The 16,158-nt window shown below is 43.1% G+C and overlaps 1 protein-coding gene across 3 annotated transcripts; it reads right to left on the reverse strand.

Annotated features, from left to right (window-relative positions):
• Positions 1-969: 969 nt before the first annotated feature.
• On the reverse strand, positions 970-16,075 carry LOC132591439 (centromere protein I-like). Of its 3 annotated transcripts, XR_009556972.1 has the most exons (10): positions 14,905-16,075; positions 14,745-14,809; positions 13,846-13,940; positions 13,589-13,715; positions 13,164-13,288; positions 8,211-8,259; positions 3,418-3,519; positions 2,865-2,890; positions 1,340-1,383; positions 970-1,140 (listed from the first exon to the last, which is right to left on the reverse strand). XR_009556972.1 is itself a non-coding variant. In XM_060270027.1 (7 exons), the coding sequence occupies exons 1-7, from the start codon at positions 15,098-15,100 to the stop codon at positions 3,508-3,510; spliced, it is 669 nt and encodes a 222-aa protein (XP_060126010.1). In that variant the 5' UTR covers positions 15,101-16,075; the 3' UTR covers positions 2,224-3,507. The 3 variants fall into 3 exon arrangements, 2 of the variants coding, with proteins under 2 accessions (XP_060126010.1, XP_060126009.1); XM_060270027.1 differs by lacking the exons at positions 970-1,140; positions 1,340-1,383 and having other exon boundaries at positions 2,224-3,519; XM_060270026.1 differs by lacking the exons at positions 970-1,140; positions 1,340-1,383; positions 2,865-2,890; positions 3,418-3,519 and having other exon boundaries at positions 7,958-8,259.
• Positions 16,076-16,158: the final 83 nt, after the last annotated feature.

Genomic DNA, 16,158 nt, shown 5'->3' on the forward strand with positions numbered 1-16,158 from the left:
AGCTTGGCAGAACAAATTGAATTTAAATAGTTGAATAGATGTTAAAAAGAGAAAATTTTGTGTTTATTATGTGTTGTTGTGTGTTGTTGAATGTTTTGTTATTGTTTAATGTGTTTATTTGGAAAATTTAATAAATTGTCTTTTTTTAAAAATGAAAACCATCCCTGCCTCTGCGGCTGAACCTGACCGGAGGGGATACTGGTATCCACATGACCATAAAGTGCTTCTGCGCAATGCCAGGACAATCATTCACAAGATCACTGGCATCAATAACTTGATCGTGGATGGAGGAATTGACGCACCATGTGTAACAGAGACTTGGTTGAACATGGCAGATGGGATTGTGTTGGGGGATGCGTGTTCGGACGTCTGGAAGCTCACTTGTGGGGTGCCTCAGGGTAGCGGTGGAGTTTCATGCTCCGGCACTGGGGGGGGGGCGGAGAGCAGGTGGGGGTGTGGCGCCCAGTACAGCCGGGGGGGGCAGCCACGATGGCACCCCACGGGGATCGCGCTGCCGGGGGCGGTGCACTCCCCACACACTCCTCTTCCTCCGCCAGTGCTTTTTAATACCTATATAAAGCCACTGTGAGAGATCATCAGGGGGTTTGGACTGGGTGTTCACCAGTATGCGGATGGTACTGTTATAAGAAAGTATGTATTAATAAATATCAATAAAGGTCGATCCCTTCCTTCCTCTCACCCATGTTTCTATCCTGTACTGAACTATAAAATGTTGATCTTTTCTGAACTTGAATGTATGTGTTTATGTACTTTGTGCCAACTTGTATCTTTTCTGAAAATGCAGCTATGCTTAAGTCTTTTAAACACTTTCATAAATGTATCCACGTTTTTTGATATACCTGTTTAAATGAAAGCTACCTGTAACTCCCTGAACCTGCACAATGACAGCTCAAGCACTAATACAGCGCCACAGCTCCACCTACAGGGTCTGCAGTGATATAACACCAATTCACAAATGCAACTTTATTTCAATGAATAAAATAAAACACAAAAAAATTGTCACAGAAACACGCTTTGTTTCATTCATAAGGCGTCAGGGAACATCAACATAAGCTCCGGAATCGCCCAGTCATTCTTCCCTGCAAGTAAGCACTTCAGGCAGAACCATCAAACTTCATCCTGCAATCATAAAATCACAACAGACAGACATCAAGCAAGACGGACGGGATGGGCTATAAGAAATACCGATAACAGTCATCCGCAACCTTCCTCTCTTTGTCAACACCACTTAAGAACTTTGCATGTAAACATCAAAGTGTTACCGTAATAACTACCATAACAACTACACTTCACCAAAATGCTTCCCACAACTACTCACATGAAGTCTCCGAAATCTCCCCTCCTTTGACGCCTTCCGCTGTGCTGTAAGTAAGTATAAAAATCTGTGTCTTCTTTTGTTCGGGGTTCTCCTTCCTTCGTACCACATTGGGCATTTGGGAGCGGGAACCCCTGTTCCAACTGTGCTCTATATTTTGCAATAAAGGATCAGGCATAATCACCGCTTTGCTTTGAATTACATCTGGTTGATCTCTGTCATTTTATCTCTGACTGGGGGAACTTCATTGGACCTTATACGCTTCCTAGCCCCTTACAGGCCAGGGAATTAATGGAAAATTTATTGCTTTTAACAGTACCCAGCTCTACCTCTCCTTTAAATGGGAACCAGTGAAGGTACTGTGTGAGTGTCTGGAAGCGGTTGGAGTATTGATAGCAGTCAACAGATTGAAGTTGAAGCCCAACAAAACAGATGTACTGTTCTGGAGGGGTGAGGGGGGGGCGGTTCCTGGTCCTGAATGGGGTAACTGTACCCCATAGATGGGCAAAGCGACACCGGACGTTGCGTCTACGCAACCTCCGGTGTCACGCGGCTGCCAATCCCGGATTTTGCAGTCCAGGACTTGGCAGGTATGGCACAAAGTAATGCCTTTTTGCAGATATAGCAATTATGCTATCCAATCTAAAAGCTGCAATGCCTGTATTAATGAAACAACTGAGTAATTATGGTAAAACACTGGATTAAAATCAACAAACCCAAATCAGAAATAATGTATATGGGCATTTCCTCTAACCAATCATTCAAAAACGGATGAGTTTTTAAATTTGCCATGAAGTAGTAAAATATCTGGGAGTGCAGATAAATAATAATTATCAGCTGTAAAGAAAGACAGCTTTACATCATCATTTTTACAGACATGATGGGACTGTAGATCTCGGAAAGATGTACATTTATCAGTCAGAACGCATAGCTGCTTTAAAGATGGTTATCCTTTTGAATTTTTTGTTTCTCATTCAAGTGCTGTCAATTATGATTGCAGTGCTCAATAAACAAGTTTATTTAGAAAATTAAAACAGAGGGATAGCTCAAAAAGGGACATTTCTGTGAAAATTATTGTGAGGGACAGAAGCTACAGATAGCCCCCTCCCATCTTAACCACAAGCTCGTCTCCCAGTGCCAGTGGAAGCGGGGAGGGGGATGACTCTAGCGGGGACTCAGGAAGTAGAGGGCAGGGCTCAGGCAGGGTAGCAGAGCCACTGCTCCGCTTAGGGAAAGAAAGGGGAAGCAAGGAAAGCGCGGCCAGGAGACCGCTCCCACCAGTCCCGGAATTGCGCAGGAAACGGCGGGGGCGGAGATTCAGTATTCCCAGGCTACTTTGCTGGAAAAAGATGCGCGAACCTCCATTCGGAGGTTCTGACCCGGACTGACAACATGTACTGACTCTGCACTGTAAATAGATCGCACAAAATAAAAGGATAAAAATGCAAAGCTGTGAGGAGTCGTTACTCTAGAGTAGCCACTACCGCCCCTGTGACAATTATAATAATAATTATTATTCATATCCTACCTTTCTCCCTGACAGGGACCATCCTGCTGAAACGGAGATAGGGGAAAAACATAAAACACGCATATACACTATTGATTTAAAATCTACAGATCATTACAGTAAAAACTACACAGCACCAGCCCTTTCCTTAAAAACATATGAAGTTGGTAGAGAATGACAGGTTGCTCGATTTCTCCTCCTTTTGCCCATTTGACTTCTGTGCAAACCACAAGAAAGAAAAGTTTCAAACTCCACAACCAGGCACAGACACATAACACAGGTAGGGCTGGGCGATAGCTGGTTTTCAACATTACGATAAATCACCAGCTAAGCATCACAATATTTTGATATATCACAATGCTGAATTGAATTGATTTATTACGGTCACAGACCAGAAACTATCACGATGTCTGAAAACAGTTTTGTTACTCATTAAAATGCACTTTTGTTACTCATTAAAATCTTTTAATAAATACATATTTTATTTTTAAAAAAATATTCCTCTTATTTTCAGAAGAATACCAGTTCATAACAGACTGTAAGAATCAATCAATCGTTTCCATTTATGCCTTACTTTCTCTTGAGGAGCACGGCAAATGCTACTTTCGATCAAAAGCTTCAGGCCTTGTAATTCTTGGGAGCAGAGAAATTCATGGTACTGTTGTCATCTTCTCCCCTGCAGATAAAGCATTAGGAGTTACATATCTTCAGCTACACTGGCTTTTTCTTTTTTGGGCCACAAAGTGTCCTCTCATTTCCTACCCTAGCTCTCCAGCACCTGAACTTGCAGACCAATCCACACTGCAAAAGCCCAGCATACCCATGATGCTAATATGCTGTGACACAAACTTGGTGCTTGTGGTGAGGAATAAGCTATCACCATGCAGCCTCTTCATGAGCCAGTTCACATAGGGCAATTTCAATTCGCTTTTAAGGGGCATTCTTCTTTGCAGTAGAGGAGAGCTCCTACAAAAAAGGAACATCTCTTGATGCCAGAATGCCCCCTTTGAAATTTTATATTCCAACTGGTACTGGAAACTAAGCAACAAAGAGACCTAATTGAGATCCCCTAGCCTTGGGGAACAATTGCATCTTCATGCCAGTTCCATTTTCAGACCAGAAATAAAAACTTTTTCAGGTGTAGCACTTGCCACATTCAGATATGTGGTACCAACTGTTTGCTACTGAACAATTCCTTTTCATGGGAAAATACATGGTGGACAAAGCTAGAAGATGTAGGTTCCTCAGCAGCATAGGTTATCAGCCTTGTCACAGAAGCACAAAATTCTAGAGTTGGAAGGTACCCTCTCCTAACCCCCCCCCCCCGACATTTTAGTTCTTCCTTCTTCTGTGGTAGTGCCCCAAATCCCAGCTCCAACTGACAACCAGCTTCCCAAGAAACATAGCATTTTGACAAGCATGCCACTTTATCCGAATGAATTTGAAGTTCAGAGTTGTGTTCTCTGGTTGCATCTGAAGAGAAGGGGGGGGGGGAAGGTGTTAGAAATTAATGGTTCTCTAAGACAAGTGCTTTTTGACTGTGTCGACCACAGCAAACTATGGCAAGTTCTTAAAGAAATGGGAGTGCCTGATCACCTCATCTGTCTCCTGAGAAATCTTTATGTGGGACAAGAAGCTACAGTTAGAACTGGATATGGAACAACTGATTGGTTCAAAATTGGGAAAGGAGTACGACAAGGTTGTATATTGTCTCCCTGCTTATTTAACTTATATGCAGAATTCATCATGCGAAAGGCTGGACTAGATGAATCCCTAGCCGGAATTAAGATTGCTGGAAGAAATATCAACAACCTCAGATATGCAGATGACACAACCTTGATGGCAGAAAGTGAGGACGAATTAAAGAACCTTTTAATGAGGGTGAAAGAGGAGAGCGCAAAATATGGTCTGAAGCTCAACATCAAAAAAACCAAGATCATGGCCACTGGTCCCATCACCTCCTGGCAAATAGAAGGGGAAGAAATGGAGGCAGTGAGAGATTTTACTTTCTTGGGCTCCTTGATCACTGCAGATGGTGACAGCAGTCACGAAATTAAAAGTCGCCTGCTTCTTGGGAGAAAAGCAATGACAAACCTAGACAGCATCTTAAAAAAGCAGAGACATCACCTTGCCTACAAAGGTCCATATAGTTAAAGCTATGGTTTTCCCAATAGTGATGTATGGAAGTGAGAGCTGGACCATAAAGAAGGCTGATCGCCGAAGAATTGATGCTTTTGAATTATGGTGCTGGAGGAGACTCTTGAGAGTCCCATGGACTGCAAGAAGATCAAACCTCTCCATTCTGAAGGAAATGAGCCCTGAGTGCTCACTGGAAGGACAGATCGTGAAGCTGAGGCTCCAAGACTTTGGCCACCTCATGAGAAGAGAAGAATCCTTGGAAAAGACCTTGATGTTGGGAAAGATGGAGGGCACTAGGAGAAGGGGACGACAGAGGACGAGATGGTTGGACAGTGTTCTCGAAGCTACGAACATGAGTTTGACCAAACTGCGGTAGGCAGTGGAAGACAGGAGTGCCTGGCGTGCTATGGTCCATGGGGTCACGAAGAGTCGGACACGACTAAACGACTAAACAACAACAAGACAAGTGCTTTTAAAAGAAGAGTTATTTGAAATTATTAGAGATTAACTGTAGAATCAGCCTCAGACTAGCCTTCCTGAAGATGACAATGCCACAAAATTACTACACCATAGGTCTTGAAACATTCACATCTCTGACATTCTGTAGTGGGCCTGTACAGGTTGAAACAGCATGCGCTGCTCTTTCAGTTCAACACATGGAAGTCCATCAAAAGAAGAAGCCAAGCACATACCAGTGTTCCTGGGGAGAGAATGGCTCTGATAATTTTGATACCAGCTAATCTTCAGTTGTACATCAGCACCCTCTGGTGAACTGAACAGCAAATTTCAGTCTAGTATGTCTGCCAAAGGCAGAAGGCCACACCAGCTCCTAGAGAAGAAGCCACACTTCAGCACATGCTATGCATGAAGATCCCAATTCAATCTCTGGTTCCAGGTAGGGGCATCACGAACAATACTGATAGATGGATTAATGATCTGACTTGGTATGAGGCAGTTTAACTTTTTGGATCTCAGTAGAGCTGCCTGAGTAGGAGCAAGCAGTTACCAGGTCCAGATCCCAAAAGCTGCACCAAAGAGAAAAGTCCCGCTTCCACTTTCACTGAAGCACAACAAAATAAAAGCTTACACTGGGGACAAGTTTTACCTTACCTTCTATGCTACTTTTAAAAAGCTGTGGGCAAATACTTAGACACCACAGGGAGACCAAAAGGAGGGGGGGGAGCTTGGGAAAACAATGCTTCAGAGGCAGACTTGTCAAGGAAATGGAATCAGAAACAAAAGGGGCAATCAGAAACACAGAAGGGGCAACAGGTATAATAAATCCTATCACACTGTCTTTTGTTGCAACAAAGAATTGTACTGAAGTTTGGTACTCCCTGCAAACTGATTTGGGTAGCAGCGGTTGCTAACAGTCGGCTTCCTGGAAAGAAAGCAGTAGTAGCTCCTGGAAGCTTTCCAGGCCAGATGTGGGAGGCTGGTCTCACATTTTGAGAACTGCTGATCCAAAAACCAAACAGGGATAGTGTTTACCCTGACAGTAGAGAGTGCACCTAGTGATGAACCTGGAACTTTATCTGGCAATTCCTTTGGTTTTATAGTTCACCAGACATTGTCCAAATACTCAGGCATTTTTTTGCAATGGCAAAGGCTGGAAACTTGCTTTTTTAAAAAAAGGCACAAACAAGATTGAGGTGAAGTCAAATTCTTCAGCCCCCACAAGAAAACAGACCAATTGTCCATTTTGTTCTGCATTGTTTACATTGATGGCAACGGCTCTCCAGTTTTCTAGACATGGAGTCTTTTCCTGTCCTATGTGGGGAATCCAGTTCTTGAAACTGGATTCTGCATGAAAAAGATGTGCTCTATCACCGAGGTATGGCCAACCTTCCATATCCTATATCTTTAGTATACTTCTAAGGGAGAGAGTTGGTAATGATTCAAGGAGAAGCCTTCCTTTAAACTTGGCTTCCAAAGACTGGAGCCAGAATGACTTGGAACTACAAGGAAGGAGATCTTTTTTTTGTCTCTGCTAGTTGTTGACAGAGGCTTGGCACTAAGCTTTCATGGTTAAATGGAGATGTGAACCCAGGTCTCCCTATTTCTTCCTGCATAGTACTCATTCTCAGTAAGCTCATGTCCAGCTTGACTTTATATGGCATGGTAGAAGATAGGCCATGGTGCGCTGACGACTGGAGTTTTCAAGGACACTATGCAGACATCATAGTAACCAATAGTGATCAACACACTCATGCTCAGTAGTCCTCAAGTATTACAGGGTTAAAAAAAAATGGAAATGATTCTACTCGAAAAATGCTCCTCACCTTCTTCAAGAAGAGCATAGCGTATCCTGTCAGTGCAGGGTGGAAAACTATATTGAAGCTCTTCCTGTGGTCCTCCACCCTTGTCATCGCCAGCACTTCTGGGTCCAGCTGAATCCCCTGAGGGCAGGGGGACTCCTGGAATGCTTGTGAGGTCCACAGATACCCAACTATGGTTGATAGGTATCGGTTATATTCCTGGCAAATCCGGGGGCTGAACTCGAACTGCAGCAGCACATGGTAAGACATCACATGACAATCTAGACAATGTTTCAGGCTCATGATAGCTCCCCATCGTCATTTACTAGCAAGAAGTATTGCTCCAACATGCATCCTGCCCACTCCATAATCATCTACAGAATACCACTGATCAATCAACTAAACATCAAGCCTGAGCAGCTTGTGACCCACTAAGACAAATGTAGCACCACCATGTGTGTACAATATTGTGGATTGTCAGGTACTTATGGTTGAAGCATAGCGGGGGAGGGGGGAGAGAGAGAAGAAAAGGAAAACATTTAAAATCTTTGTTTGATACTGAATGAAGTCAGATACATGTTATGTTTATACCTAAACCAGATGCATAAAGTTTGGAAGCCACCTACTGGCAGTTTGGAAACAAGATCAAGAAGAAACAATGACTTGGGATGAAGCTGACTTGTGCAGGTGCCCCCACCCACCCCATCCCCAGCACCATATAGTTGGCCATTAGAATCACACAGAACCATCTCTTTTCCTAAAGTCTGTAGAAGAGTTTTCTCTCTCTTTGACTAGATATGCATTGAATCTTTGAAGTCCAAGAACATCTCATATGGGAGAAGAGGTGGGAAAGATAAGGGAGGCAAGCTTTGCCAGTGAAATTATATTAAATTTCAGATGAAGGAGCCATTGAATATACAGTATTTGTTCCAATCCAAGCATTTGCCATTAAGCACCTTATCTGCTGTACCTTTTTAATCTTGGAGTTTTCTTTTGCAGCCACCAGGTTGATTCGACACCTAAGTAAGAATTTAAAGATGATTATTTTGAATTGTAATCTATCATATGTGCGCAGAACAAAACTGTGTGGTGGCTAAAGAAATCCCTTGCATGAGTCTTGATTCTTCCATTAACTCACTAGGTGGTCTTTGGCAAGCCAGTTTCTCTCAACCTCTGCTCCCCCATTTCCTGCGAACAGTTCTACAGCTAGATAAAGCATATGAAGCGCTTTGAACACATGACAGTGCCATACAATTATTACTTTGCCCAGGTGAACAGTAACTATCCAAGAGTACATAGCTATCTTTCACTTAGCATTATGAGGCAGCAAGATAGCACACATCTTTTCTCATTTGGTTCCATTTCTTAAGTTATGTTACATAAATCTCTCTCTTGCTTACCCTGCATGTCCCTGCAATAGGAGAGCCATCTACAGAGTAGACTTAGAGAGGAAAACACAAGACACCATGCAAAACAGTTATTTATCACCCAATAGAGAGCATGCTGAATTTGGTTTTGAATATAAAGTTTCAAGGAGTTCAAAGGGTACTTTTCACAGTTCAGAAGCAACTGTTCTTTAGTAAGAAAGACAAACTTGAATGGATGCTCATTTCTGTTCACAATGGTGCATGTGTGAAAAGAAACGGTTGCTTTATTGAGCACAACAGGTTATGCATGAGCTGTAAGCATGGGACAAAAGCACTCCACCTCACGCAGCAAACAGCAGCACTGATTTCTTCTTCAGTCACTACAGAAACTGGAAGGCAATAGAAGCATAGGTCCTGACAGCTGTTCTGTATAATAGACACTAGTTTCAGTTCATCTTCAGCAACTGCATCCTTCCATATTAATTACTCTGCAGCTTCCTCAAGCAGGAAGCTACACAGAGCTCTACACCAGCTGACAGCAATTGGCTACTTCTCACATCAGACACAACTGCTGGAACTCATGTTAAGAATGGCACTCTTATGTAGCATTTCCTGCAGAGAACAGGGTATTTAAATAAAACCATCCAGATGCATAACTGGCCTCAAAGGCTTGGACTTTTGTTAGTCAGTAATCAGCACAGCAATGCCACCCCAACACATATCACCTGTTTGAGACTCTGGGTTAAACATTTGATTCCTCTTAAGTAATTCAAAAATCAGAATAGCTTCATCAGAGTCACACAGGGAAGTGTATGTATGGGTTATGCAACGGAGCTCAGTTCAGTTGGATTTCTGCACATGCCCCACAAATGTGTGTGTAATTTAGCTTTGCTCTGGGCAATGAGGGTATCATTGTATTCACTCAAGAGTAATATGATCCAGTCTGATATAATCTGGCATGCCAGTCACAGATACAAGGTTCTCACCAATTGCAAAATCTAGTACCACATCTAACACAAGTAACACTCCCAGTTCAGCCAGTAATCTCCTACTTGGAAAAAATGAGCATCAGTCATCAAACTTAAGTTATGTGCCATGGTTTTATTTCCTGAGAAGTCTAAGCCTATCCCGTTTCAGCAAAAGGAAAAGCACTTTGCTCAAAATAGTTTAAATAAACAGAAACATCCTAGACTCAAGATGTCTCAAGAACATCACACCTTTCTTTTCTATGCAATGTCAATCATGTCTGAAACTGGACTTTGTGAAAGAGCCCTTTCACTTGCATGGCGTGGTACTATAAGTTTTCCCTTTAACTGGGTGCGCAAGACACCTCCATTTCACCTGCTCCTTAAGTCTCTTTGCCACCAGCGCCCAGCATGCCGAGGGAGAAACAAGCTGCAGATGGACGCTGATAGCAGAGGGACTCAGGAGCCGTAGTGGTTTCACTTGTGGTACACCGCTGGGTAAAACAGCCATCTCACTCTGGCCCTCATACCGCTGGGGCCGGGCTGGTGTATCTTGTTTCCTCCCTTGGCTGCTCGTGCGGGCAGACACCCCCTTTAGACTTCTCCGCTGAGGGACATGTGGATGCCTGCCCCTCAGTGGAGAAGTCTAACAAAGCCCCCATCCTGCCTCTGGCTCACACAAGCCAGGATGGGGGCTCCTTTACTCTTCTCCATTGAGGAGCGCGTTCACAACATATCGACAGTTCACAACATAAAAATATAAGATAAAAACATAATAAAACAAAAGCAAACACAAACCACCAACCGCCATCCCACAAACACATTTAAAAGGTCTTATCATATTAATCAGCCAAAGGCCTCTTTATGGAGACATGTTTTCACCTGGCACCTAAAGATATGGAAAGACACCAGGTGAGCCTCCTTAGGAAGAGCATTCCATACACAGAAAGTTACCACTGAAAAGACCTGATCTTATGATACCACCCGCCAGACCTCTCGTGGAGGAGGCACACAAAGGCGGCCTCAGATGATAATCTCAGGGTCCAGATTGGTTCAGTGGTGAGCCTCCCTAGGAAGAGCATTCCACACACAGAAAGTCACCACAGAAAAGACCTGCTCTTGTTACCACCCGCCACCCGTGGAGGAGGCACACAAAGGTAGCCTCAGGACTTATAGAATCATAGAGTTGGAAGAGACCACAAGGGCCATCCAGTCCAACCCCCTGCCAAGCAGGAAACACCATCAAAGCATTCTTGACATATGCCTGTCAAGCCTCTGCTTAAAGACCTCCAAAGAAGGAGACTCCACCACACTCCTTGGCAGCAAATTCCACTGCCGAACAGCTCTTACTGTCAGGAAGTTCTTCCTAATGTTTAGGTGGAATCTTCTTTCTTGAAGTTTGAATCCATTGCTCCGTGTCCGCTTCTCTGGAGCAGCAGAAAACAATCTTTCTCCCTCCTCCATATGACATCCTTTCATATATTTGAACATGGCTATCATATTACCCCTTAACCTTTTGGTTACCCTCTTCTGGACACGTTCAAGCTTGTCAGTATCCTTCTTGAACTGGACACAGTACTCCAGGTGAGGTCTGACCAGAGCAGAATACAGTGGTACTATTACTTCCCTAGATCTAGATGCTATACTCCTATTGATGCAGCCCAGAATTGCATTGGCTTTTTTAGCTGCTGCATCACATTGCTGACTCATGTCAAGTTTTTGGTCTACCAAGACTCCTAGATCCTTTTCACATGTACTGCTCTCAAGCCAGGTGTCACCCATCCTGTATTTGCGCCTTTCATTTTTTCTGCCCAAGTGTAGTACCTTACATTTCTCCTTGTTAAAATTCATCTTGTTTGCTTTGGCCCAGTTGTCTAATCTGTTAAGGTCATTTTGAAGTGTGATCCTGTCCTCTGGGGTATTAGCCACCCCTCCCAATTCGGTGTCGTCTGCAAACTTGCTCAGGATGCCCTCAAGCCCATCATCCAAGTCATTGATAAAGATGTTCCTGTTTGGCTGCCATGGCAAACGGCTGCCCATTACATCACAGCCATCTCACACGGAGTATTTAGAGGAAGAGATGGGAGTAATCATTCTCCCAACCCCAGGGTCGGGGGGGGGGCAGCTTCACCAGCAGATCGCCCAACACTTGCTCCAAGTCCAGAAGGAATGAGGGGGCAGGGGGCGCTGTGTGTAAAGCACCGTGCTTTTCTTTAGCAACTCTCCAAATCTGTTGCCATGAGCAACGAATACCTGCTTTTTAAGATGAAATTTGGACTTAATTAACAGGCATGCTCTGAGCGAGGGGAGATAAAGTATTCTGCTAACTGATTCAGCCATTTGGGGTGCCAAAGGATTTGAGTGGAAGAAGGATTACCATTATTATGGGACCGGTATATCAGAATGGAAGGGGGGGGTGAGCCTCCATTATATCTTTTTGATATATTTTGTATTTGCTATCTTATTTGGCAAATCTCCCTGGAAGGACTGCCTGACTGTTTGAGTAAGCAAGCAGGACTGGAAAGAAAGAGTATTTCATTATTGTTATAATTATGGTTTAACTATAGAATTAACTGTGTGGAATTGGTTTATGAATTTTGCAATCACTTTCAATGGATCGATAAAAAAGAATAGGTGATGGAAATTATGGTTTCTAGCTAAAGTACAAGCTTATTTGTCTTGGAAGGAGATAAAACAAAGAAGTTTAGACATATGCCTGGCACAAATGGTGGAATGCCAGATTTCCTCCAGCTCAAGATGTGTCGCAATGGAAAATTACAGGCATGTGAAAGTGAAAGTGAATTGCCACAGACAGACTGCCAGAGTACAAAGAAGAAAATAAACATGAAGGAACTTTTTCACATAGAATCACACTATATTGGTTTAAACCACCTGCTAGACAAACTCAGAGGCTGTTAAAAATAAACGAAGGAGCAGCATCAGAATGTCTTATTTGGAGCTACCTGGACTAATTAAGAGAAGCAGCACAATTGTGAGATCATCACTCCCCGAACCTCAGAACATGGGAAATCAACCAAAGACTTATAATTTGGCATAAAATTTGGACTGTTTTATTATTTTATAATTTGGAATGATATTAATGTGGCTTTTATTGGACTGCTAAAATGGAACACTTAATAAATATTATTTAAAAAACAAAAACAAAGGTGGCCTCAGATGATAATCCCAGGGTCCAGGTTGGTTCATATGGGGAGGTATTGCATCCCGAGCCTGAAATGAGGACTCTCTCTGTCTATTATGGGAAGGACTTTTTCTAACAAGCAAAAACTCCTTTAAAAACGTAAAACATCAGGGCCACAAACCCTCCCCCCAAACCCTACAGGGAACCCAAAGAAATCTACAACAGTGTGAAAGTTAGCCAATTGCCTTCATAACACTCACTACATGTAAGCTCAACAAGTTGACATTCTACCTTCTGGCATTATTATAGTGTCGAGAATCAAGTGGGCAATCACAGATTAGTAGAGAAGTTGAAGTGGCAATTGGTAGTCTAGAACAGGTGAGATTATGGCCAAGCAGAAAGGCTTTGAGGAAAAGCACAAGGGGCAGAAAAATGAATCTTCTCAATACCTGTACATAATGTAGCAGAGTTGGTCAAGTGTGGCAGAATTCATGCTGAGAAGTGCTGGATAGAAGACTCCAGCAGGAAGCATCATAAACAAGGGGAGGTTGTACTTTAGATATGTATCAGACACCTACAAGTAGGAAAGATAGTTGTATAAGCTTGTATTCTCAGCTCTCTGCCCTTAGCACATTACCTTCACGGGAAAAACGGAGAAACAGCCTTGTTCTTGCCTACTTGGAATTATCTTCCAGTCTACAACAATATATGTAGACTTCATACTTTAGAGGGAAACATGGGCTTCAAACAATCTACCCACTTTTTCCTTTGGATTTCTCGTTCTCTGCCTCCCCCTCAGAACTTCCCTCAAGATTGTCAAATACATAATGTCTAAAGATATTAAACAAAGTTGCAGTGTGAACAGCTTACATACTGTCTCATAGAAATCCAGGATAACATTCATCAACCAAGTAGAGTTGTTCTCCAAGCACAGACCAACAGTTGAGAGCCTGTTTACAAAGTGAATGAAGGAGCTTATCAGGTCAAGTTGGGTGGTGTTCCTGCAACAAGATAAGATAGATATCAGCTTTAGCATCTAGCAGGAAGGGAATGGTTGTGCCCACGTGAGCTGCATTCTTGCTTGATTGCCTGTGTTCTAGAGGTGTACCACTTTGTAAAGATTATACTTACAACACATCAACGTTTGATTCTGTTGCTATGTCTGCTTGCTTGTGGCAATTCAGCACGTTCAGTAACAGTTCCCTTAGGCTTTCAAGAACTTCATACTAAGGAACAGCAAAAAACAAAAAAAGGCATCCACTGTATTTCAGATTTGGGGGAGGTCCATACCAGCAGTACTGCAGTAATATGCTTGAAAAGGTTTTTTAAGCCCAGGTTATCCATACACACAAGTTTAAGAATTCTCCTAGGGTACTTCAGTAGCCTGCAGTTGTGATGTTAGCCCCAAGAGAGAGAGGAGATAAAAACAAAGAAAAATTATAGGAAACGTGCATACTTCCAGCTGAAGGAAGAAAAGCAGCAACCATTCTTCTTGTTCTCTTGTTGTATTTGTAATTCGAAAGGGATAGTTCACACATAATGCTCAATGTTATGTGCATTATTGTTATAATGCACAAGTGTTATATGTGAAATAGGAATCACGGCTTATGGCAAACAGTTTGTAGCTATAAAAAACAGCTTCATAGCCCATAGTCTGAAGCGAGCATGCTTGGTAACCACCATTGATTGTTGCAAGCTAGGATTCCTAGTTTGCGCATAGCACAAAGCAGAGATTCTGTATGTCCAATTAAGCCTCATTCAACTAGTTTACATACAACAAGAAATTCATCTGAGTCTGACAAGTATTTTGTCTCCTTCCTTTAACAAGGATAGCAATCCCAAAGATATTCAAGGATTTGTCTTATATCAACCGCAATGCACCTGATATTTTGTTCCCAGCTGCCAGTGGATGTTCAACCCTACTTTTGGGCATCTCAGACAAACATATTTCCTAGCTATATGTCAGGGATCAAATTTGGTAATTCTTACATGCCAAAGCAGGCATTCACTGTCCACTTTCCCTCCATTACCTTAAAAGAGAGAGATGAAATGGAAAAAAGCTTCAACAATGGCCGGAAGAGATAAGTCTTCATTTCTGAAAGGAAAGAAACAAAAAATGGAACAGAGACGTTGAAGCAGGCCTGTCTGGACCACAAAGCAGGGCAAGACTGGTTAGGCTGCATCACATACCTGAGAAGCTGCTGGGAGAGATCCATCTTACCAGCTGCAGGACCTGTGACTGACAGCAGCAGCCATCCCAGAAGCGCAGACTCTTCCACAAGAATTCTTCGCAGGCCAAGAAACCCCTCTGAAAGGCACAACTGACACTGCTAAAGATTACTGAAAGCCAGCCCTTGTCATGCATCCAGCCCGAGTGCCCTTTCATAGCATAAAATATTTAAGAAGGCCAAGACAGATAACTTCTGTACTTCGCTAGTGATAGCAAAAGTTTCTAATAATTCAAGTGATTTTCTCTGGCCCAAGAGCCTCTACCGTTCCTCCTAAAAAGCAGATCCCAACTTACTTTTGTTCATGCCACTCTTTTCTGCTTCCCAGTTTGCCTTCTTCAGGAACCCTATTTCTTGACTGCACAGATTTAGGCTGTGTCACTCACCACCTGCCCCTGGATACCCTCCCTGTTTCCTTCATCATGCAGCTCTTAGGAGAAAATACTGAGAGGTGCAATTTGGCCTTCACTGTCCTTTGATAAGGAAGCCCCACAGCTGTGTAATTAATTTGGATAGCAACATGACTGTGAGGGACAGAAGTTACAGGCAGGTCCCTCCCATCTTAAGTACCAGCTCGTCGCCCAGCGCTAGTGCTAGTGGGGAGGGAGATATCTCCAGCGGAGACTCAGGAAGTGGTGACCGAGGCTCAGGCAAGGTGCCCATGCCCAGTGTGGGAAGGGAAGTGGGAGGCAAGGGAAGAAGGCCAATCCCGCCGACCCCGGAATTGCGCAGGAAACGACGGGGGCGGAGATTCAGTATCCCTAGACTACTTTGCTGGAAGAAAACGCGCGAACCTCCATTCGGAGGTTCTGACCCCTAACTGACAACATGTACATAGCACTGTTCTGCACTGTAAATAATCAGCACTAAATAAAAGGATGAAAAGACAACGCTTTGAGGAGTCGTTACTCTAGAGTAGCCGCTACCGCGTCTGTGACAATGACTTTCAATAGAAGAGTGTTTTACTCATGGTTTATTAGGGTTTTCACATTACTACAACAGAACAGTACAGTCCCTTCGTCTCCTCCCATGCTACAGTATTTTCATTTCTGACATACCATTATTTAACATCCTACTAACAGAATATTGATGTTTTAGTCAAGGCATACAATGGTGGTGGACAAAAGACAATGTCCAAGGAATGATGGGATGAGAATCACACCTGAACTAACCTGCAAGAAACACTCTGCTGTTATGAAAAATGTACCCCAAAATG

This window comes from Zootoca vivipara, chromosome W (genome assembly GCF_963506605.1).
Source record: "Zootoca vivipara chromosome W, rZooViv1.1, whole genome shotgun sequence".
Lineage (NCBI taxonomy): Eukaryota > Metazoa > Chordata > Lepidosauria > Squamata > Lacertidae > Zootoca > Zootoca vivipara.

Coding starts and splice junctions, on each gene's coding strand:
- LOC132591439 (XM_060270026.1), bottom strand. CDS start 15,100: ATGAAAGGGCACTCGGGCTGGATGCATGACAAGGGCTGGCTTTCAGTA. Junction 14,810..14,904: donor CTCTCCCAGCAGCTTCTCAG/GTATGTGATGCA, acceptor CTTTCCTTTCAG/AAATGAAGACTTATCTCTTC. Junction 13,941..14,744: donor TTTCATCTCTCTCTTTTAAG/GTAATGGAGGGA, acceptor GCTGTTCCTTAG/TATGAAGTTCTTGAAAGCCT.